The sequence below is a fragment of the Biomphalaria glabrata genome, chromosome 2 (genome assembly GCF_947242115.1).
Source record: "Biomphalaria glabrata chromosome 2, xgBioGlab47.1, whole genome shotgun sequence".
Classification (NCBI taxonomy): Eukaryota; Metazoa; Mollusca; class Gastropoda; family Planorbidae; genus Biomphalaria; species Biomphalaria glabrata.
In genome coordinates this window covers 47,684,271-47,709,928 of record NC_074712.1, presented here as the reverse complement: position 1 = coordinate 47,709,928, position 25,658 = coordinate 47,684,271, and the positions used below count along the sequence as shown (strand labels likewise).

Here is a 25,658-nt window from a genome sequence, read left to right as displayed (position 1 = left end):
CTTTCCCAAGCACGTCTGGAAAGTCGAATAGGTTTTGGGCCTGATGAGGTAAATCAACTTGATATGTGCATACACAGTTCAGAATTCAAAAACCTTTTTTTTTTTTTTTTGGGGGGGGGGGGTGACAAAAGAATTCAAACTTGTCATTTTATTTAAGTGTAAGATTTACCTTAGTTTTTTTTTTTTTTTCATGTATCATTAGCTTTTATCTAGTTAACGCCTAAAAAAAAAACACCTTAATTTTTATTTAATAATTAATCCCCAAAAAGTGAAACATTGTATCGTTACGGACTTCTTTCTCTCCGTGTTACTCCATCTTTCTATTCTCTAATTCACTTGATCTCTTCCTTCAAACCAATTGTCTTTTAGGTCTTTCCTTTTCGTTAAGATGGTTCTCATTACGCTAAAGGGGCTTCTCTCCTGATTGTTTTCTCGAGGTTGTCTCCTGAAGTATAAGTACCTAAGTAGGCCTACTGGAGGGATCATGCCTCTAATCAGGAAGTTTTGACATTGGCCAATATGCACAGCATCTATGCTCTCCTGACACAGACTAGACAACGCTGGCTCGGACTTGTCACCCGCATGCCAGATGGTGAATAAAAGAAATGAAGCGGCCTTAGTCTAGTAAAGAAAAAGAAAGCTGCCCTATCACTTAGCCCTAAATCGGATGCATATACATGCACGAACTGTGGCAAAATCTGCCGCTCCAGAATCGGCATGATGGGGGGGGGGGAGGGCGGTATTCGGGTTCGAACCCAGGACCATTGAAACAACAGTTCAGAGCGCATAACATGACCAGGGAGTCATTGTATATGTATCTCCAAATTAATGCTCTATTAATATTTTGAATACCCACATACATCATACTAAGAAATTTCGACAGCAAGACCAAAAATATATTGTCTAACAGCTTTTGTATATTTAAAATAAAAAACAATCATAAAAATTTACGTCATAAGATAAGCAGAAATTCTCTTGCATTCTTGGCATTTAAGAATTCTCAAAAAAATTTGTTTACCTCTAAACAAGCCTGTATTGTTTTGTTTTTGGACAAGAAAGAATATAAAATGTACGGTATTCGTTTATTTATAATAACCTCCCATGTGTAGTGCCAGATTTAGACTTGATAATGCCCTAAGCTAGTAATATAGTGGGATACTTGTAAGGCAATTTTTTCATTTGCTCTTTCTTCAAAATGATTGAAAATATCATGTAACCATTTTTGGAATCCCCTAGCAAGCGGGGGCCCTAAGCTATAGTCTATGTTTCCTATAAGTAAATCCAGCACGGCCCATGTTAGAGCTATTAAACTTTAATACTATGTTAGTCTTTGATGTGTTGTTTTAAAATTATATAAATAATTTAGCTTTTATAAAGTTCCCTACACTGGTGCTCATAATAGCTTTAATCTCACCTATAACACCCTATATTGGTATTTTCATAAAAGGTACAGAATCTATAAATAGCAAACTTTTTGGTGTATCAGGTGTACAAACTAAAGGAAGTGCTGGTCACCTAGGTTTAAAAAGTCACGTGATTATATGTGGGCTTATTTTAGCTTTGCAGACTCAGGCTCTTCTAATTGTAACTTTAATTAGTTGGCAATTTTTTAAAGTTGAATTAATCGTGAAAATCTGCAGTATTTATCTCCCCTTTATGTTCTCTCATTATTTAGGCAACAGGTTCTGCCATTTAGTCTTACTGTGTATAGTGCCATTTAGTCTTACTGTGTATGGTGCCATTTAGTCTTACTGTGTATGGTGCCATTTAGTCTTACTGTGTATGGTGCCATTTAGTCTTAATGTGTATGTTGCCATTTAGTCTTACTGTGTATGGTGCCATTTAGTCTTACTGTGTATGGTGCCATTTAGTCTTACTGTGTATGGTGCCATTTAGTCTTACTGTGTATGGTGCCATTTAGTCTTACTGTGTATGGTGCCATTTAGTCTTACTGTGTATGGTGCCATTTAGTCTTGATGTGTATGGTGCCATTTAGTCTTACTGTGTATGGTGCCATTTAGTCTTACTGTGTATGGTGCCATTTAGTCTTACTGTGTATGGTGCCATTTAGTCTTACTGTGTATGGTGCCATTTAGTCTTACTGTGTATGGTGCCATTTAGTCTTACTGTGTATGGTGCCATTTAGTCTTACTGTGTATGGTGCCATTTAGTCTTACTGTGTATGGTGCCATTTAGTCTTGATGTGTATGGTGCCATTTAGTCTTACTGTGTATGGTGCCATTTAGTCTTACTGTGTATGGTGCCATTTAGTCTTACTGTGTATGGTGCCATTTAGTCTTACTGTGTATGGTGCCATTTAGTCTTACTGTGTATGGTGCCATTTAGTCTTACTGTGTATGGTGCCATTTAGTCTTACTGTGTATGGTGCCATTTAGTCTTACTGTGTATGGTGCCATTTAGTCTTACTGTGTATGGTGCCATTTAGTCTTACTGTGTATGGTGCCATTTAGTCTTACTGTGTATGGTGCCATTTAGTCTTACTGTGTATGGTGCCATTTAGTCTTACTGTGTATGGTGCCATTTAGTCTTACTGTGTATGGTGCCATTTAGTCTTACTGTGTATGGTGCCATTTAGTCTTACTGTGTATGGTGCCATTTAGTCTTACTGTGTATGGTGCCATTTAGTCTTACTGTGTATGGTGCCATTTAGTCTTACTGTGTATGGTGCCATTTAGTCTTACTGTGTATGGTGCCATTTAGTCTTGATGTGTATGGTGCCATTTAGTCTTACTGTGTATGGTGCCATTTAGTCTTACTGTGTATGGTGCCATTTAGTCTTACTGTGTATGGTGCCATTTAGTCTTACTGTGTATGGTGCCATTTAGTCTTGATGTGTATGGTGCCATTTAGTCTTACTGTGTATGGTGCCATTTAGTCTTACTGTGTATGGTGCCATTTAGTCTTACTGTGTATGGTGCCATTTAGTCTTACTGTGTATGGTGCCATTTAGTCTTACTGTGTATGGTGCCATTTAGTCTTACTGTGTATGGTGCCATTTAGTCTTACTGTGTATGGTGCCATTTAGTCTTACTGTGTATGGTGCCATTTAGTCTTACTGTGTATGGTGCCATTTAGTCTTACTGTGTATGGTGCCATTTAGTCTTACTGTGTATGGTGCCATTTAGTCTTACTGTGTATGGTGCCATTTAGTCTTACTGTGTATGGTGCCATTTAGTCTTACTGTGTATGGTGCCATTTAGTCTTACTGTGTATGGTGCCATTTAGTCTTACTGTGTATGGTGCCATTTAGTCTTACTGTGTATGGTGCCATTTAGTCTTACTGTGTATGGTGCCATTTAGTCTTACTGTGTATGGTGCCATTTAGTCTTACTGTGTATGGTCTAAATCCCTGACAACACAGACACAAACGCAAGAAGGAAGTAAAGCGATAACATCTGTTAGAAAGCCCTTTTATATCAAAGTTGGCATGACCTATATACATAGTCTTGCATAAACCAAACACAAACAAATGCAACCAGCGAGATTAGAGTTCAAAGCATTCATGTTTGCTTATAGTCGTGTGTCAGGAGATAGAAGTATAAAGACACTAGATTCGTGCGTCAAGCTAAGGGCAATAGAATGTCCTACTCTGGAACAGGAAGTAGTCTACCATTTGTTTGGTTCTTTCAGTGTTACGGATCATATCTTCAATAGAATATGACCACTTGAGCTTCCCTGTCTGAATATAACACATATATACACACACACACAAACATGCACATACACACACAAACATTACATTCATATATAATTTTTTGCTTATTTAATGCTGATTTGTTATTATATGTGAATAAAATATCTTTAAAAAAATATCGCATTCGGTGCAAAATTTGAAGAATGCTACGCAAGTGGCAGCGCGCTGTCTATCCCTAAGGTCACCAGATTACTACCTGCGGGAAGCGTTTGATTAATGCTTATATATGAATAAAATATCTTTAAAAAAAAACAACATGGCGTTGCTTGACAATCCGACACAAATTTTCAAATGATAACCACACTCCGCCCCAACCCCACAAACAAATCAACTTTGTTGCCATAAAGAAGCGATATGAAGAAATAAGGAAGCGATATGAAGAAATATGGAAGCGATATGAAAAAATATAGAAGCGATATGAAGAAATATGGAAGCGATATAATGAAAGCTAAAGAACAAAATAAAAAATTGAAAAGAGGATGATTGAGGAGAGGTAAACACAGTCTAGAACGCCATAATGAAAGATCCTTGTTGTCTGCTACAGAATTCTAATACTCTCTGTGCTACACACGAAGCAGACGAGACATTTGATTCTACGGTATCAATAAGTGCACACAAATCTTTCTATGGGTTATCAAAATACTTGGCTTATCAATACGTCCGTATTCTGTACACCGATAAGCCACAAAACCTTTCTATTTATGGATTAGTCTCCAAGTATGGAAATCTCTATTATATACACTTTTTAATATGCATCATCTGTAGGATTTTGTTTTTCATCCAGAAAGTTATCCTTACACCTTTTAAAATGGCTCGTTGTTCAAGATTGCAGCAGGCAAAAGTAATACATGAAACAAAACAGTAGAACTTGCTTTAACTAGCCTACACTCTGATTGCTAACAAGAGAAAACCAAACCACATGAATAGTTAACGCCTAAACTAAACATATACACGTGTGTTATTTCAATGCAAATTTACAATAAAACAAACAAATCCAAATGAAAAGTTTAAAGCAGGTAGATTAACTAGACATATGGGTAGATATTAAACTCATAAATAGATTTTTAACTGATCGACTAGCAGAAAAATTCTTACTTTCCCAAAACGGTGCTGACGTTGGATTTGGCCGTCTGCAAGGCATGACTGTTGTGTATATATATTTATACACCTGTAAATCTATAACCCATCATTTCAGTTCACAGGTAGATCTATAGTTTCTGGTACATTTTAGTCATTTACATAGTAACACAATTGAACAAATAATAATATAGAACACATTATCCGTGATTGAACAAATATTTAGAATCGAATATCCATAATACATTAATTAATCTTACTACTTTAGATCAAACCAATCGTATATCTTTAGATGACCATTGATGACAAGAGGACCACGCGTATTGTCTATGGAATGAAAAGACCATCAGGTGAAAAGACCACTGTTTACCTCTCAGACTGAGACCCAGAACATTCATTGTCCAGTTCTGTGTAAAGGAACAGGTTGAAATCCTGAGAGCAAATGGATTAGACGCATGTCTTGCAGTGCGAAATCCAAACTTCTAGCAAATATCTCGTGTTTGTTAACAGGTGCTTCGAGTACAGCTCATGGCTCTTGTTTGTCCACGTAATGGTCAGTGTGTGCATGCAGGCAGACTCGACTGACCCGGGAATGTTTGAGAGGAAGCTAGCTGGACAGAGCATTTCGTCTCAATGTTTTATTAACATTTGTTTCAGCTGACGCGAGATGATCATCTTCATTCAATCAATTAGGACATCCAGATAACTGATAGGACACCCAGATAACTGATAGGACATCCAGATATCTGATAGGACATCCAGATAACTGATAGGACATCCAGATATCTGATAGGACATCCAGATAACTGATAGGACATCCAGATAACGGATAGGACATCCAGACAACTGATAGGACATCCAGATAACTGATAGGGCATTAAAATAAATGTGACTGATAGGGCATTAAAATCCAGCTAAATGATAGGGCATCCAGATAACTGATAGGACATCCAGATAACTGATAGGACATCCAGATAACTGATAGGACATTAAAATAAATGTGACTGATAGGGCATTAAAATCCAGCTAACTGATAGGACATCCAGATAACTGATAGGACATCCAGATAACTGATAGGACATCCAGATAACTGATAGGACATTAAAATACTTGACATTGAAAACTGAGCAATTAATTTTTCACCAGAAGTATTTACCAGAACAATTATGTCAGTGAACATTTAGTTTTCTAGACATACTTGTTAACATACTCGTAGTTTAAACGATTGCCTGTTGGTTTTCATTACTTGAATCGCCATCAACAACCTTTTGAATGACGCCGTGGACGTGAGAATGAGCCTAACTAATTTTCTCCAAACCTCCCCTAACCCTAAGTCTTCTGCACAACCGGTACAAATGTTCCTTCTTCCCTAGTGCTATTAGAGCATGGAATGGGTTGCCTGAGCCAGCCAGGAAAACCAGTGACTTGGCAGAATTGAAGTCATTGGTTAACATGCATGACTAGATGCAATAATCTTCTTTTTTGAAGTAACGTCTGTATTATATAAGATAAGATAAGGTAACCAAATCAAGTGATAGACCAGTCCGCTTCTAGCCCAAGCTTTGCTTCTGTCGACCGTGTCTGAGTGCACCTTTTTTTTTAATACTCCATCTCCAGCAAAATGTAGGCTACTCAACCGTATCTAACAGTGTGTTCTTTTATCTGTTCTTTTATCTGTTCTTAATTTTTTTTCTTTTTTAATCCCTTTGTATTTTACACCTTGAACGCTGATCAGCGGGAATTTCCGCAATCGACTTCAAAATGTTTCTTCGTATTCAGTAAAGATTTGAAGAAATAAATGAACATTTTGCGCACCATCTTAGGTAGAAATCAGTTAGTTTGTAATAGAGCTGGATTGTGCAAAACTAACTGGAAAGGTTTCTTGCCATATTGAAACATTGCCAAAAATAAATAGAATAAGAAATTATTGACCGCCATCAACTTCAAAAAGAAAGAATTGATATTGTTACTTTTATATGTGTTAGTTCAGTAAAAACTGGACGGGTATTTCGAATACGGATCTAACGAGTTTCCTAGAAATTTGACAGTTTATTATTATCTTTGGGGGAAAAAACTACCTAATAAGCTACACAGAGAAAACACTGGTTTGACAGTTATAATTTTTCAAAATATAATCATATTAAAATTAAATTTGGCTTGCGGCTTTGACACAGCCCAGCGGAAATTCCCGCACTTTATTTGTATTCAGAAGTTGAATAAATAAATAGATGTACATAAACAAAATGACATCGTCTAATGTAGAAATCATTCGCCGGACTGTTAATGGAAAAAAAAAGCCTAACTATGCAGGGCTGAGAAGGGAGGCTCATTGCAATAATGAAGCATGATTACAAGAAAGAAAAGTAAAAAAAAAAGTATTGCGATCTATAGGGGAGTTGATGTAAAGGTCATCTGTTTCTGTGGCCCACAGATAAACGCCTTTACTTTTCCCCAACTAATGTTACGTACCAAATAGAGCCGGATGGACTCAGAGGCGCCCAAGGATCCCGAAATTAAAAAATACCAGGATTCGAACCCTGGATCCCCCGATTCGGAACCCAAGCGCTTTACCACTCAGCCAACCCGCCTCTCAAGAAAGAAAAGAAGGGGGAAAAAAGGTACCACTATCCTACTTCTAAAGGAGGAGTTTATTTTATTATTATTTGTATTTTACTTGTTGCTAAATTAGTTTTATAAATCATAGATCAGAAAAAAAAATGTCTAAGCAGGATTAGTTAAGAAATGCAAGGTTACCAAACAGCCCCCCCCCCCCCCGCAGTGGTAGGTAAGAGGTCAGGGTTCAAGGTTTTCAACACGAATGTCAGAAGCTGTGAACTACAAAGCATCAACAAAGACAGCCTTAACTTATCTTCTTATCTTATATAATACAGACGTTACTTCAAAAAAGAAGATGATTACGTCCTACGCGTCATGCATTTAGTCATGCATATTAACCAATGACTTAAATTCTGCCAAGTCACTGGTTTTCCTGGTTAGTTCAGGCAACCCATTCCATGCTCTAATAGCACTACAATACACAAAGAAAAGAGAGAACGTATTGACAATGTTGCCGCTACTATTGTATCGTTAGGACGACTGACGACATCCCACCACATAAGACGTAGATACGAGCTTATATTAATCTTAATAGTATTACATTAATGGTATTCATATGTGTTCAATAAACTTATGAATTAGAAGATATGTTTCAATGCATATCTGATTTTATTGAATTATTATTTAATTGATAGTTTTGTAAAGACCCAATCTCTCATTTGAGACTGTAGTAAAAAATGTTCACATTGGGCATTGGTTAAATATTTAAAACTAGTGTTAATAGCAGCAGTTATGTTCTTCTCGAATATCATAAAGCTCTGCTAATTAAACGCTGTTTTCGATTATATTCGACGAATATTTACCTACAATATGCATACTTTCTCTTTGAAAACGAAATTAACACTTTGATTTCAATGTATGCAGCTTGTTTAACATTAAACACTTAATTTAGTAATACAAATATTTTTTAGAACATTATAGAAAAACAACACCTTTGCATATATGTTTTTAAAACATACAGGACAATCCCTTCCCTTAATAATATAGTTTCCCCTGCTTCCACTGGCGGATCCAGGGGGGGGGGGCGGTAGGGGCGATCGCCCCCCCCCACTCGGCCGACCCCCCCCCCAAAGGGGGGGGGGCGGACGAACTTTAGTATAGGATTCACACAATTTGTATACGAATTTATTACTTATGTTAAAAATATATACTAATTATTTATATTTCAACCTATTTTAAGATTATTTCGCCCCCCCCCTCTAGTATGTTGGCAGATTTGGTGGGGTCGGGAGGGGCGATGGTATCAATCCCGCCCCCCCCCCCTTAACTTTCGAGTGGGGGGGCGGTCCAATTTAATGGTAGAAATCACAGCCTGCTAACAAAATCAATTAAATATCTATATCCTTGTAACTTGTTATTGATATTTTAACCGATCTTTATATTATGTCGTTCCCTGTTTGCCGATTGGTGGGGGGAGTGCCTCTTCTTCCCACCTAAACCCTTTGAGTGGGGGGTCGGTCCGTTTTTATTGAGAAATCATAGTTTGTGAACAAAATTAGTTGAATTAATATATAAATTTTATATTATGTCGCTCCTTTCTGGTATTTTGGCCGATTCGGTGGGGCGAGGGGGGGGCGCTTGCATGTACTGCCCTCCCCACTCTAGCCCTCTGAGTGCTGGGGGGGGCGGTCCTATTTTTGTGGAGAATCATAGTTTGTGAATAAAAGTAGTTGAATATCTATATATTATAAACTACGTATTGATATGTGACCCATTGTAAATATGTCGTACCACACTCTAATCTTAAATTGTATCATTAGTAAATTTAAATGAAAAAGGGTTGTACCAGGTGGGAGGGGCGATACATGGAATCGCATTTCCCCCATCGGACAAATCAATACTTTTTCTTTTTGTATTATAGTTAAGAAATTACAAAATTAAAAAATCTGTCACTAATATAATTTATATATACTATAAATTAAATTCTTATATCGAGTCGCCCCATACCTATTCTTTAATGCCAAATGCAATCTTTAGCAGAAATTAGTAAAGGAGCGAGGATTAATCGTTTTCACTCTACCGCCATTCCCATTTCCAGACAGAGTTTTTGTAATTTCACATGAAGTTATCATAAGTATTTTAAGAAAGACTTTGCATTGGAAAAGATTGAGATGAGTTCTAAACTCAAATAACGTTTTCATAGTCGCCTTTTCCCAACCTTACTCAATCTGATATTTTTCTGATATTTGGGACTATAACTCATAATTTATGCTAGAGTTTTCTTGAATACTATTTATCGAATAAGCTTTTTTTCGGCGGCGATCCTCAAAGCAAAAATCTAAATACGTGGGGTATCCTATCTTTTCAAGGAACAAATCGGTTTTATTTGCAATGTATTATGGGTCTATAAATTCAAATTAGAATATTTTTCAAGTACAACATTATTCGAAAGGTCGTTTTTTAATAGTATGAATAATGAGCTTCAGGTCAGGAGAATGCGTTTCTGCAGTGAAGAATGCAAGAAAACGCTTTTGGCGTCGGGGCTTCGCCCCGAACTTCATTTACGGGTAATGGGTTGTAGATATCAGGAGAATGCGTATCTGCAGTCAAAAAAGCAAGAAAACGCTTATGGCGTCGGGGCTTCGCCCCGAACTCCATTTATGAATAATGAGCTGTACTTGTCAGGAGAATGCGTTTCTGCAGTGAAAAAAGCAGGAAAACGCTTATGGCGTCGGGGCTTCGCCCCGAACTTCACCAGAGAACCTTATAGCGCTGCCCCAGTTGTTTTGTTTTTCGCCGAAGGTTGAGAAATGCTGCTTTTTTTATTCTCATATTCTCTCTCTCTCTCTCTCTCTCTCTCTCTCTCTCTCTCTCTATATATATATATATATATATATATATATGTGTGTGTGCGTGTGTGTGTGCGTGTCTGTGTGTGTGTGTGTGCGCGCGCGCGCTGTATGCACGTTTATGCGTAGGGTAGGGTTTACTGGGCGTTAGGGTTAGGGTTTGGAAAAAAATCGCCCCCCCCCCACTCCAAAGTTCTGGATCCGCTAGTGCCTGCTTCTCACTATTAATAGTGAATAGTTGTAACAATGGTGTATAATTGTGAAAAAAAAAAAAAAGCTTTCATATTTAATTTTAAAATTGAACGACTTTTGCAAGATCTAAAACATCATGATATCGGATTTTCAATATCTTTTCAAGGTTTTCTTTTTGCGATGTAAACGGGACGGACAGACAACACCAAAACTTAATATCAGCGGACCCCCCCCCCCCCCAAAAAAAAAAATGGTGTGGGGGGGGGGAAACGTATAAACTGACTAGTCAACAGAACTGACTTCTGGGTGTCACTATGTTGCTGTTGTTGACACTGTACCTAAACTCATCATGATGCTATCTCCTGTATACTACACACGGTTTTAATGGTTCACTGAACTTTGCGTAGTGTATACACCGGTTCGAACACACCCGCCACCATTCCCCGCCGCCTTTTGGGAGGTTTGTCTAGGATACAGTGGCGTAACTAGGGATTTTGACATTCGACATCATGACATGAGATAATGGCGTAATATTTAATGTAAAAACACATTTCGGACACTCATTTGGGCCCCCCTCAAGTGGGGACCTGGGTGGATTTTCATATTTGGATCCCCCTCCCTCACCCTAGTTACGCCACTGCAAGGATAATCTTCAAAACTAATGGAAGATCCGAAATATGTAAAATTAAACTAAGACTATTATAGGACACTTCATGTTTCCAAGTATACTTCATTGAATTGAAATATTTAGTCTAAAAGAAAAACAAAATATACATTTATAAAATACTAAGGCGATTTTAATATGTTACTTTTAATAATACTAAAACTGATTAAAATTAACTTTCTTATTCGGAATACATTTCGAAATCACTAATTCAGCATACAACCAAGGCATTGGTTATCTTTTTATGCTTCTATATCAATGCTAAACCTGTCATAGTTTATTGTACACGTGAATGCAAGTTATCTTCCGTTTGTTTTGAACGCCATTGTTTCTAAAACTTTTCCCAGACCCTAATCTTTGACAGGACCAACTATTCCAATGCTCTCCCCTTTTTGTGTCCGTAGTTAAATATTAAACACCGAAGGCCAGATAAGCAAATATTGACACAGGCGCTTCTAAAACTAGAATCTCCAGCCTTACAGGCAGAGACGAAACAAAACTATGCTATGCATGGCATTGAGTCGTGATTTTTATTTTTATGCAGAGGTGGTGACTCAATAATGGAGGTTACTTGAAGTGTAGGCAACTAAGTACATTAATCATAGTTCAGAAGAAGGGTTATAAGCTTATCCTCATTAACAATTATAAAAACAGGAAATAGATTAAAATATACATTTCAATTGCTCTTAATTTTCAGTCTCTAAGAAACAGAAATAATATACAGACTCTATAATTGGACGCGTATAAGTTGGGACTAATCGGGGATTTCATTTAGTGACGTGACGGTACAATAAAAAAACAACAACATAGAAGGGAAATAGCGTAGAGACACAGGATTACGCTCCAACCAACCAGACAAAAAAAAATTGACCACATCGACTCCATCTTGTCCGCCTCTGAGTTTTCTTTGTGTCGAGATAGGATGTCGTTTATTTTGTAAGATTCTCTTATTGTCAAGACATCAATACTCAGACAGACACTGAGACAGACAGACAATAGAAGCTTATATTTCTTAGAAATTGAGTTCGTTGTAAAGGGGAGTGGAGGAAAGGTCTGAAAACAAGTGTGTCTGTGTGTGTGTGTAAATCTGTGTTTGTGGTACTGTTTAATGTAGGCCAAAACAGTGTGTGGCTATATCTAAAAATCCCCGTATCCTATATAAGCTGTGCTGATGTAGAAATGATACTTCTAACAAGAAACTATCTACAAGCTAGAGGGTAGCTGGTAAAAAAAGTAAAGTCCCTCTTTTTCAGACTTTGCGATCTAGCGCGCAGAGTATGTTAAGGGTATCTGTTTCTTTGACTAACGGTTGACAAACAGGGTGTCACGTGACCAACCGCCTTTACTTTTCCCATCAGAGTTGGGATGACTCGGGGAGGGGGGGCGTCCTAAAAATCCCGAAGTTCAAATCCCATTCTTCATGAGATTCGAACCCAAAATACTCAGTCAATAGATATGGATGAGAACCAGTTTAAATCACAAGGTTATAGTTCTACATACACCTGACACTCATTCCTGCCAATGTTGTTTAAATGAGACGTTTCTATTCATGCATACCTACAGCTAACTGACACTTTGGTACAACTATAGCTTATTATTATCTTAATCGGGTCATAGGCTAAAACAAAACTGGTCTGGACGTTACATTATACAAATAGATCTAGAAGAGTACAGTATGTACAAGTCCCAAATATAGATATAGAAGAGTACAGTATGTACAAGTCCCAAATATAGATCTAGAAGAGTACAGTATGTACAAGTCCCAAATATAGATATAGAAGAGTACAGTATGTACAAGTCCCAAATATCGATCTAGAAGAGTACAGTATGTACAAATCCCAAATATAGATATAGAAGAGTACAGTATGTACAAGTCCCAAATATATAGATCTAGAAGAGTACAGTATGTACAAGTCCCAAATATAGATATAGAAGAGTACAGTATGTACAAGTCCCAAATATATAGATCTAGAAGAGTACAGTATGTACAAGTCCCAAATATAGATATAGAAGAGTACAGTATGTACAAGTCCCAAATATATAGATCTAGAAGAGTACAGTATGTACAAGTCCCAAATATAGATATAGAAGAGTACAGTATGTACAAGTCCCAAATATATAGATCTAGAAGAGTACAGTATGTACAAGTCCCAAATATAGATATAGAAGAGTACAGTATGTACAAGTCCCAAATATAGATATAGAAGAGTACAGTATGTACAAGTCCCAAATATATAGATCTAGAAGAGTACAGTATGTACAAGTCCCAAATATAGATATAGAAGAGTACAGTATGTACAAGTCCCAAATATAGATATAGAAGAGTACAGTATGTACAAGTCCCAAATATATAGATCTAGAAGAGTACAGTATGTACAAGTCCCAAATATAGATATAGAAGAGTACAGTATGTACAAGTCCCAAATATAGATATAGAAGAGTACAGTATGTACAAGTCCCAAATATATAGATCTAGAAGAGTACAGTATGTACAAGTCCCAAATATAGATATAGAAGAGTACAGTATGTACAAGTCCCAAATATATAGATCTAGAAGAGTACAGTATGTACAAGTCCCAATATAGATATAGAAGAGTACAGTATGTACAAGTCCCAATATAGATATAGAAGAGTACAGTATGTACAAGTCCCAAATATAGATCTAGAAGAGTACAGTATGTACAAGTCCCAATATAGATATAGAAGAGTACAGTATGTACAAGTCCCAAATATCCTATGAGGGCGTGGTCACATGAAGATCAATACTATTCGACAAAAGACCTGCATTGAAATTCCAAAGATAAATTCAGTAAACATTGAAGCTAAACACTAAAGCGAAGAGGTATTGATTTAGAATGAATTACTAGGTAAATAATATGCTGAATATATAGCCAAATAACATGGGCTAAGTCTTAATTAGTCGTAGTTTGTCTACAAACATCTGAAGGGTAGACTATAAAACTGTGTATGTCTCTGTTAGCAGTGTGTAGAGCTATGTTATCTTCAGTTCATAATGTATTTGTTTACTGAAAGCAACAGCATTTTAAAAGAAAACAAAGACGCCATATTTTAGTGAAATAGTAAATACTCAGTGCACAATAACTAATCCACGTGTGATCTATTTAATAACTTGCTTAGGATTTTATAGAAACTCTAGAGACATATAAATAATTATTTACTAACAAATAACAACGTGGTAAGTAGCTTAGGAATCTCTTATATCAGGACGTCTTAGACAAGACGTCTTCAAGCGAGCACTTACTCGACTAGTTTCAGCTAGTAAAGTTTGAAACTAACTTCGACTAACAGAAATCTGATAGGAAAGATTCGATTTTGACTTTTTCAGTATTTAATTTTTTTTCTCCTCACTGCCACGTATAATAATTATAGCTTTTATATAGCGCTAATTTCATGCTTATAGCATGCTCAGAGCGCTTTTGGTCCAATCTCATTTGTGGACCAGTGGGGGGAGAGGGGGTATCTAGGAGTTGGTTTTCCGTGCTGCCTTTAGGCGCTCAGTAAACACAACTCTGCCCGAGTCGGGTGTCGAACCTCGAGCCCCCTTCTAGGTAGCCAAGACAAGTTCAAGTCTACTTGGCCTCTCGACCACGCTTCTGTACAATAACCTTATTGGTCCCTGGACGTTCCTTGCTTGAGTCACTCCATCACTGGATCCTCGCTCCAAATGTAAAATGTCGTAGCATTGTTTATGAAACACAGATTCGTTCCAACAGAAATGAGATAAAGAGATACTATTAAGACTTTGCCTCCTGCCAACAGAAATGAGATAAAGAGATACTATTAAGACTTTGCCTCCTGCCAACAGAAACTTAGATAAAGAGATACTATTAAGACTTTGCCTCCTTCCAACAGAAATGAGATAAAGAGATACTATTAAGACTTTGCCTCCTTCCAACAGAAATGAGATAAAGAGATACTATTAAGACTTTGCCTCCTGCCAACAGAAATGAGATAAAGAGATACTATTAAGACTTTGCCTCCTGCCAACAGAAATGAGATAAAGAGATACTATTAAGACTTTGCCTCCTGCCAACAGAAATGAGATAAAGAGATACTATTAAGACTTTGCCTCCTGCCAACAGAAATGAGATAAAGAGATACTATTAAGACTTTGCCTCCTTCCAACAGAAATGAGATAAAGAGATACTATTAAGACTTTGCCTCCTTCCAACAGAAATGAGATAAAGAGATACTATTAAGACTTTGCCTCCTGCCAACAGAAATGAGATAAAGAGATACTATTAAGACTTTGCCTCCTGCCAACAGAAATGAGATAAAGAGATACTATTAAGACTTTGCCTCCTGCCAACAGAAATGAGATAAAGAGATACTATTAAGACTTTGCCTCCTGCCAACAGAAATGAGATAAAGAGATACTATTAAGACTTTGCCTCCTGCCAACAGAAATGAGATAAAGAGATACTATTAAGACTTTGCCTCCTTCCAACAGAAATGAGATAAAGAGATACTATTAAGACTTTGCCTCCTGCCAACAGAAATGAGATAAAGAGATACTATTAAGACTTTGCCTCCTTCCAACAGAAATGAGATAAAGAGATACTATTAAGACTTTGCCTCCTGCCAACAGAAATGAGATAAAGAGATACTATTAAGACTTTGCCTCCTTCCAACAGAAATGAGATAAAGAGATACTATTAAGACTTTGCCTCCTGCCGACAGAAATGAGATAAAGAGATGCTATTAAGACTTTGCCTCCTGCCAACAGAAATGAGATAAAGAGATGCTATTAAGACTTTGCCTCCTTCCAACAGAAATGAGATAAAGAGATACTATTAAGACTTTGCCTCCTTCCAACAGAAATGAGATAAAGAGATACTATTAAGACTTTGCCTCCTTCCAACAGAAATGAGATAAAGAGATACTATTAAGACTTTGCCTCCTTCCAACAGAAATGAGATAAAGAGATACTATTAAGACTTTGCCTTCTTCCAACAGAAACTTAGATAAAGAGATGCTATTAAGACTTTGCCTCCTGCCAACAGAAACTTAGATAAAGAGATACTATTAAGACTTTGCCTCCTGCCAACAGAAATGAGATAAAGAGATACTATTAAGACTTTGCCTCCTGCCAACAGAAATGAGATAAAGAGATACTATTAAGACTTTGCCTCCTGCCAACAGAAATGAGATAAAGAGATACTATTAAGACTTTGCCTCCTGCCAACAGAAATGAGATAAAGAGATACTATTAAGACTTTGCCTCCTTCCAACAGAAATGAGATAAAGAGATACTATTAAGACTTTGCCTCCTGCCAACAGAAACTTAGATAAAGAGATGCTATTAAGACTTTGCCTTCTTCCAACAGAAATGAGATAAAGATATGCTATTAAGACTTTGCCTCCTGCAGAAAGGGGGAGGATGACGGCAGAGTGCGAATTCGGAACGGCCATCGAAAGTAGGGTACATTTCATACAGTCAGACAACCATCTGTTAACTTCTTTTTAACAATACATTATTTTAAACTTTCAGATCGAGATAAAAAGGGCACTTTTGGAGGACAGGCTCGGGATATTTGAAGTCTGCCTATACATAGATTTGAGGTTTGGCGAAATCTTATACTGTACTGGTCACTGGTGTTCAACAGTCCGTTGTCTTACAAGCCTAGCTATGGTTATGGTGTTCAAAGTGTCTGTAATCTTATTTTTCTTAAGTAAGAATATATATATATGATAGAGTGGATTAACTACTAAAACGTTGGGTTTCTAGAAGCGTGGAAAAACAACAAGAGTAGTTCTGAGTTTGTGATTGAAGTCGAGACACATTGAGTCGTTCAATAAATACACTTTATTAAATAAAACCGTTGTATTGGGAGAAGCTAGTGTGCAGAGTGTAGAATGACTGTTTATTTCTTAGATAAGTTAACACGGTTTGATGAATCTTTATGAACATGGAACAACTGTTTTTAAAATCATTGCTAAGGTGTAGTAGATATTAGAACCCCTCCCCTCCCATCACTACGGGTAACGCCGTGTTTAGATCTAGATCTACATTTTGTGTTCAAAGTAAATAAAGGTTCAAGTTGTTTTACATGTTTTGGACGTTCTTTCTGAATGAAAGATTAAACCCTGACCGAAACCTCCCTCAGAATGGCCCGAGGGCGGGGTGAATGGCGGCATTCGAACTCAGGATCATTAAGCCGATAGTCAAGAGTGCAAACCATATGACCAGGCAGCCATTAGGTAGCAAAGTATCGATGAATTCCGTCGTTTTCTTTTTCGAACCTGCAAGTTATTCAAGGACTAAACTATCTTGCTGCTTGTGTTGAGTTTTTCAAAGAATGTATCTCTGTAGACACCGAGAGTAACGTGTCACAAGCAGATCTACCTCTTTCTATCATTCATTTCAACCTTCCTTTAGGCTACTTTCAATGACTACGACTATTTCAAGATGTGCTAACAATGTTTCTGTCTGAGAGACGAGCACACAGGGAAACGTTTGTGTGTCACATAATAGGCTAGACTTGTCTCCCATTCTGATGTTTGTGCTACATTTGGCGACATCTACACTATTAATCATTCTGTCTAGTGGTAGATGAGAGAACGAAGAGACGGCCCGCTAACTAATAAATGTAACTATTAAAAACATTAAAAAGGTGAAAATGCTTTGAGATAGAGTTTTTACAAAGCTTATATCAACTCACTCTGTCTTTGTTTGCATGGTCAAAATGTTTGTACACGTTATTTTTTCCGCACCAAATCTCGTATCAAGTTAAAATTTTGTACAATTATTTCTTGTACCTGACAAAACAAGAATCAATAAGAAAAATAACTAATTTGTTAATTCACTATTGATAATTAATTTTTCTTTTTGGTATCGAACAAGGGAAAGAACTTGTACTTGACAGATTTGGTGGCATAAGTTGAATTAGTCCCCTGTAAACTTTGTGTAGAGAATTAGGTCGTGGTTTTAAGGTTCTTGTTTAGCTTTTGTTTTCCCTTGTCAAGACCAAAATTTTATAAGCAGTTCAATATGGACCAAGTTCTGTTGCATAGAGCATTAAAACTATTTATGATTTTGTTTTATTATAAGAAAAAAATATGTACGATAAACTGCAGTAGGTCTATATTGTTTTGTTGTTGTTGTTGTTGTTTTTGTTGTCTAGAACTAAATGTTTTTTCTTGGATATTTGTGTGTAGTTTAAAGTTTAATTTCATGAAACAAATTCAGTTTAAAAGTTACAATTAGAATTAAGGCTTGGGGTTGGGATTAGGGTTAGAATTGTGCTGCAGGGAGAGGGTTAGCGTTAGTCAGTTGCAGACGTATATTTATTCTAAACTAAATATTGAAATGAGATTGAGTAAAGTATTTATCATAACAATAACGTAGATATTAATACTTCGATAATGTAACGTCTAAGGATGTAAATCCCTGTTTACTGAGATGTTTTGTAGGATAGAAATAATTGAAATGGTGATTAACTTCATCCATGGACGAGTAGAATGAGACTAGGTAACATGAGTACAAGGCCTGACTTAACGGGAGTAGAATGAGACTAGGTAACATGAGTACAAGGCCTGACTTAACGGGAGTAGAATGAGACTAGGTAACATGAGTACAAGGCCTGACTAAACGGGAGTAGAATGAGACTAGGTAACATGAGTACAAGGCCTGACTTAACGGGAGTAGAATGAGACTAGGTAACATGAGTACAAGGCCTGACTTAACGGGAGAAGATTGATTCAAGCTGTTAACAGGTATGCAATCAATCCAAAGTATACAAGAATCCAGAGAGAAAAACTATAGTTTGAATTGGACCTGGAGTGAATTACTTGATCTAATGGTTCAACTGAATAGAAAAACAAAACGGGTAAAAGTAATAACAGTCGTTATAACAGTGTAGAATTCTAGATGCGTATCTCAATAGCTATTAAAAACTAAGTTAATAATGGTATAAAATTTGTTTTATATTTGGTAAGTTGACTATCTATAAAATTCGCCATTCAGTAAAACATTATCTCTAATCAAGTTCTATTTATTCTGTGATCAATGCATGGCTGCAGATCCCATTCATCAATAGCAACGACAAAAAAAATCAATTTCTACCAGCCTAAACCAAAAAATCGTTCACTCTCTCCAATAAACAACATTAACTCTGTATCAATCACACACCCCTCCCCCCTTTTGTCTCTGTTCTTTACCACTGAAACAATTCTCTGAATGAGTAAAACACTCATACACGCATTTTTAATCACAAATTCTAATCAATATTGTCGATTTCATAATGGAAGACAACTGAAAATTTTGATTGGTTATTGTTTGTTTTCTCAGCAGACGATAAAAGTCCATATAACTTTTTTTTTTAAATTGAAGCCAATAAAAGATTACTAAAAAGGGGAAACTCGTAGACGAGCCCTGCGAGTCCGTTAAACTCATCACATTAGGACACACACAAACTCACTTCTAAAATCTTAAATAAATCTTTTTGAAATCTTGTAATAAATGTTTATACGCGGCACGTTTCATAGTGGCTAATTATCATCAAACAAAATGAATGGAAATGACATTTTTGAATATTCCTTTATAAGTATGATTAATTCACAACTAGAAAATATTTTTTATTATTATTATTAAGAAAGTGTATACAAAGTAATCTTGAATCACTTCGTGCTTCTGTCTGTAAACTTACTCTCGCCACTTCATAAAAATGAATAGGGTTAGAAGTAAGAACAAACCCTGACATAGCTAGTTTAATCTCTGCCTACATTCACCAGAAAGCTAACAATTAACTGAGGTGCACCTCCCCTTGACCTACTCCTCTACTTACCTGGTATATTAAGACACGTCAGCTGGAACAAGAGGGAAATCCAAACACTTAAGTCTCTGATCATTTTCCTCCTATCTTTTCCTTTGAAAGCTCAAAACCAAAAACAAAAAAAAACAAATCGCTTAGATCTAGATCTATAGATCGACTTGTCTTAGATCTAGACTAGATAGTTGTAGCTTATGTGTATTAAATGCTGATTCATGAGCGCAATACACAGTCACAGTATACAGTCAACATTTTCGTGTGGACAAAACATTTGTATAGAGTTGCTTATTGGTTGTTGTTCTAGTAGCACTTCCTTATTCCTTAAGAAGTCAATACACACACACACATTGTAACTCGAGCCGTCTACACATTCTCAATAAGTACCGCATTGATCCCAACAGTTAAATAGTTCTGCTTGTGAGACTAGACTACTTTTTATGGACCTTAACCGGATCATAAATATAAGCACAAAATACACGAACCGTATTAAAAAAAAAAGTTAAGAGGAAAGGGGTGTGGATGGAACGGTGAAGGCACGTCTCGTAAGAATCATCACACATATAGATATAACATATTTGTTTACTTAAGGAGTTTACAGTACCGGAATCGTGTGACTCTTAAATAAAAAAACTGTCAGAAGTATCGGCCAGTTCACTCCTTATTACCATGTCGTTATGTTGCGATACAGAAATATATAATACACAGGTCGATGCCGAAAATAGAAGTAGCGGTACGAATCCATATCTTCGATACCCACAGAGCGAGTGGAGTCGTCGTCAGACAATCAGGGCGTGTAGTTTTGTGACGGACAAGTCAATTCTAACTGAAAGGAACATTTCACGCTTAGGTATTGTGTCTTACCCTCCTCTCTTTTCTGTTTGAGTGTTTAAACGCATGCTCATTAAAATATTGACCTCCCCCCCCCCCTCCATTATGACCTAAATTTATGTCAATAAAAGTTATGTCAATAGTAAAAGCCGGTAAAAGTAGGCAAACGTCTGGTGAGACTTTGGTTTAAAATTAATAGCAGACTACACCATAGCGTTGTGGTTGGGGGGGGGGGGGGGACTTGGTACAAGGAGGTAGACTTTAAAAAGGATTACATACTAGAATTAAAACTTGTATGCTTTGGGATGCAAGCATAGCGTGAGAACGCCAGGGCGTTGCTACACCATAAGTGCAATGGGGAGGGGGGGGGTCAAAAAGGGCAACATAGGGAAGCAGTGTCGTAGCAACCAGGGCACAAAATGATTAAATGAAACCGAATTGAAAACAAAAGATTTTGACTGTAACTACTATAAAAATGTAAAACTCTCAATTTATCTAACGTTTTATTTAGCATTCAGATATTGTTGTTGTTTTTTTTAATTTAAAAAATACGAAATAACAAATCATTGTAAACCTAAATAGTATGATGCATCAACCGTTTCCATTGGCGGCCATCACGAAGATTAATATTTACATGACACGAGTAATAATAATAAAAATGTTTTAGCTGAGATCTGTTTGATTTCCAAGTCTGACCAAGTGTTTGAGAAACTTCTTCAGCAATAACAAGTGCAAACCACTAACATGGACTTCATACGAGATCACAGACATGTGGAGCAATGGGGTTGTTGCCAAAACAAACAGAAAATGAAAGTGAACACGTCTAGATAATGATTGACATCAGTCAAGACTTTTACAAAAAATGTTGACTAGACCAGCATTCTTTCTGATATTGTTTTGTGATTGAAATTTCAGAGAAATAAATTAATTATTGAAGAAAAATAAATGTTTAATTAGACGTTATATTGTTAGAGGTAAAGGAAAATTGCGGCCATTTTATCTTCAGTTTATTTATATGTTAATTATAGATCTAGTTTTATATATAGATCTTTTTATGTTTGACCTTTAGTAGCATAGCCAGTTGGCTAAGTTGGTAGAGCGTCCTCTTATCAGACGAATTTCTTGAGTTTGATCGATAAATTGTTTATTGTATTCTCTTTATTTTTGTAAAACATATGATAAGGAAAATGGAAGAATGCAATGAAAAGAATCGCTTTCTAGTTGATTATAATAGTTACAAAATTAAGAAATTATAAAATATAAATAAATTATTTGTTATATTATTTAAACATACAACAGGAACTAATATTTAATATTATGCTTCTTGTTTATCTATTACTTTAATGAGCACTGTTGTTCTAAACATGTGAAAAAAAACACCTGTATGGTGACACTCCATTTGGGTCTGTACCACCGTCTTGGCCTATATAAATACAGTGGTCAAGATAAAAGAGACCAGGTATGATTACAGGAATATACATAAATACATACTAACATGAAAGTAAAGTAGAATATATTACAATTTTCATGTTAAGGTAGTAAAAACAGAATATTATTAATAGCAACATAGGCCTACTAAGCATTTCATATTTCACAGGAGGTGTTGAAAGTGGATGCCATGAACTTCGAGACTCAACGTATTAGGGACAATTTTGTCAGTTAATTTTTTGTGATTTCCACAACTGTATTGCTAATGTTCGATTTTTTTGTATAAAGCTTCTATCAACTCACTCTGTCTGTCTGTCTGTCTGGTCAAAGTTTCGAACATGTTCTTTCTCCCACACACCAACCCTCGGAGCAAGTTAGCGCAATTATTTATTGGCGTAGACAAGACATGAAACAATAAAAAATTTAACCAATTAATCAATTAATTACTGGTAATTAATTATTTTTAGATACCAACAATGAAATGAATCCTTCAGTATTCACAGATCGGGCTAAATATTTTTGTTCACTTCAATAATTGTACACGTTCTTTCTCTCATCCTGGAATCAAGTTTAAACTTTGAACAATTCTTCATTGTACTCAACAAAATAGGAATCCATTTTTTTTAATTAATGAATTAGTCAATTAAGTATCGGTAATTAATTATTTCATTTAATATCAAAAAGGTAAATAACTTCTACTTTATTGCTAGTCATAGTTGTGTGAAGTTCTTCTCCTTAGACTAGCTTTTTAAAAATACTTTGCTTGTTAACTCTTCAATTTTATGCTGGTTGTTACTGTACACATTACTGTTTAAGTTACCACACAAATAAAGATCGCAAACAGATCGGGCGATCTGGGAGGCCATAAAATCCAAGCTATATGAGATAAAATATCAAGACACTTTAATAAGATCTTTTATTGATGATAAAACTGGGACTATACAAATAACAACAACAACACTGCAGTGTGAAGGGGCCTATATAGAATCATAATACAAACTAAACGTTGACTTGACTTATAGAGCCTTCAGCTTTATTGTTAGGGATATATTGTACCTGCATGTATTGTACATTTTGGGTATTTTGGAGCTTGCCATTGTACGGGTTGAAAGACGGAATACAAACGTATCGGGGGGGGGGGGGGGGAATGAAATATGGAACTAGTGATTTAAAAACATGTAAATACACTCATGATATATTATTACAATTAGTGACTAGTCGATCCTTTAGGTCTGGTTGTGAATGTTAATATTCAGTCCGAAATGTTTTGGTGATAGTTCAGTCCAAATTGTTTATTAAATACATATTCTAATTATTAAATACATGTTCTTATTATTAAATACATGGTCCTATTATTAAATACATGTTCCTTTTATTAAATACATGTTCCTTTTATTAAATAGTCCTACATGTTCCCATTATTTAATACATGTTCCAATGATTTTCCTCTCACATTTGATCGTAGTTTCTTCATAAAATGAGATCACCACATTAACCATAGGCTTCCAGAGCTTTTTGATCATTTAAATGAGAGATTCAAAGCTTGCCACTTCATTTGCTGTCTGCGTAGCCATGGGAAATACTGCATTCCTCATTAATCTTAGGACTCGAAGACAAGCCTTATTATTATTATTATTATATTTACAAATTCCCACAATGCAAGAATGCACTTTCAGATTAAGATTCGACTGTAACATATTGAGAGAAATTTTCATTTTAATCGCTGTGTTATTTCTGTATGTTTTATGAATGTCTTATATATCTATACTGAGGAGATTATATGCAATTATAGCTATCATCTTTATATCGGTATATTACGAATCCTATAATGAACATTCTACATCAAACTTCAAAAAGAATGTATCTCACATCTTGCTCTGTTGTCACAGATAAATAAATAAAATATTGTAGACATTAATTAATAATAACAATAATAATAACAGAGATGTTGTGTTTATACAAGTAGACATAGAAGACTATCTTTATATTTCTCACTACGTATTTCCTCACAACAAACGATGACTCAATATACACATATTAGTACACATCTCCTTCAGATTTATCATGACTTAGAATTTAGATCTAGGCCTACGTTCCAGCAATTACGCTCTGCATGAATATATTCTACAGAATGTTCTTAGCTGTCAAATTTGCATTTGTTATAGTACTAACTTCGCAAATACATAAAATATATGTCAGTGTGGTTTGCGTTTCGTTTTGTCGTCATGACGTCCTGAGGTTTTACAGCCGCAGCTGTCAGACGTCATCAACTTGTAGTTAACTTGGCCATTTAGTTTCTTTACGTCTACCAGCTACAGCTTGGGCTTGGTGAGAAAATGTCACTCGATCACAGACCTGTCAAAATAACTAAAAGGGGAACAAATGAATAGGTCTTTATAATAATAGTAATAATAATAATCTTTATTGTCCGTATGGAAATTTGTCTTACAATTTGTGCATTACACCAAACAAAAAACATTATAACTATAAGAAACCAAAGTGTACATTCACACCAGACTCACTCATAATTTACATGTGATAAAGTTTATACCAGATTGTTCTTATTTAATGATTTGATTGCCAGGGGAACATAAGAGTGTTTGTGTCTGTTTGTCTTTGCTATCGGTGTCTTGTATCTCTTTTGTGATGGTAAAATCACAAAATCCTGACACAAAGGGTGATTCTTTTTTTCGATGATCTTGTTAGCTTTTTTATAGATGTTTGTCTCAAACAACTGCCCAAATGGGGTTTGTTTTTTGCCAATGATTTTACCAGCAGCATTTAGGATTCTATAAAGTTTATTTTTATTTTTAATGCTCAGATTGCCATACCAGGCAGTGATATTGAAACTTAAAATATTGCGGATGTGAGCGTGATAAAATTTTTTTGCATGTTTCTCATGTTCCTTCAGAGTTGAAGATTATCGAAATCGTAGTCCAAATCTCCCCCGCCCCCCAGGCGACGGGGGATGGCAGCGGGCAGGGTATGAACCCGAGACCATCCAGAAGACAGAACGACCAGGCAGCCATCCAAATAGAATTATATTTTGTTTCAAAGACTTTCTCTTCGTAGTCATCACTCTTAGAACGAAATCAAACGTGGTTTTAAAAGTTTGAACAGGTTAAAAGTTAAGTTTACCTTTTAGTTGAGTCATAATATCTGTACAACTAATGTTGATAAAATATGGCCTGCTTCTGATATTTGCCTAAAAGCTGTGTAAACGTGTGCCCCCCCCCCCCACACACACACATACGTCTATACTTTAGTGTTAGGTGACAGTTTAATAACATCTACTCGGTCAACACTTACCCACCAGCTCAACATAAATGTGCAATGGCAAAGACAGACTTAATGGCAAGTCTTTTTCTTTTTCTAATACCATCTTTGACACGACATCCAGTTGTAAACTGTTAACATATTTACATTGCCTGTGTCAACGTATGACATGTGGTGACCCGCTATACGTTCGTTTGTAGGTTTTGTGCATTAGCATATTGTATGTTACCATTTTAAACAAACATGTTTCGGCTCTATTGTTTTTGTGTCTCGTCTTATGC

The 25,658-nt window shown here is 36.1% G+C and overlaps 1 protein-coding gene across 3 annotated transcripts in view; it reads right to left on the bottom strand.

Moving 5' to 3' along the window:
* The window catches only part of LOC106078434 (serine/arginine repetitive matrix protein 1-like), a 37,534-nt gene extending 16,894 nt beyond the window's left edge, over positions 1 to 20,640 (bottom strand). Inside the window, exon 1 of one of the 3 annotated variants that reach the window (XM_056020970.1) lies at positions 19,861 to 20,640. In XM_056020970.1, coding sequence (XP_055876945.1) covers positions 19,861 to 19,924 — 64 coding nt within the window. In that variant the 5' untranslated portion in view covers positions 19,925 to 20,640. Of the gene's footprint in view, positions 1 to 4,810; positions 4,872 to 19,860 lie in introns of those variants that run through there. The other 2 variants (XM_056020973.1, XM_056020972.1) reach the window with 2 other exon arrangements.
* Positions 20,641 to 25,658: the final 5,018 nt, after the last annotated feature.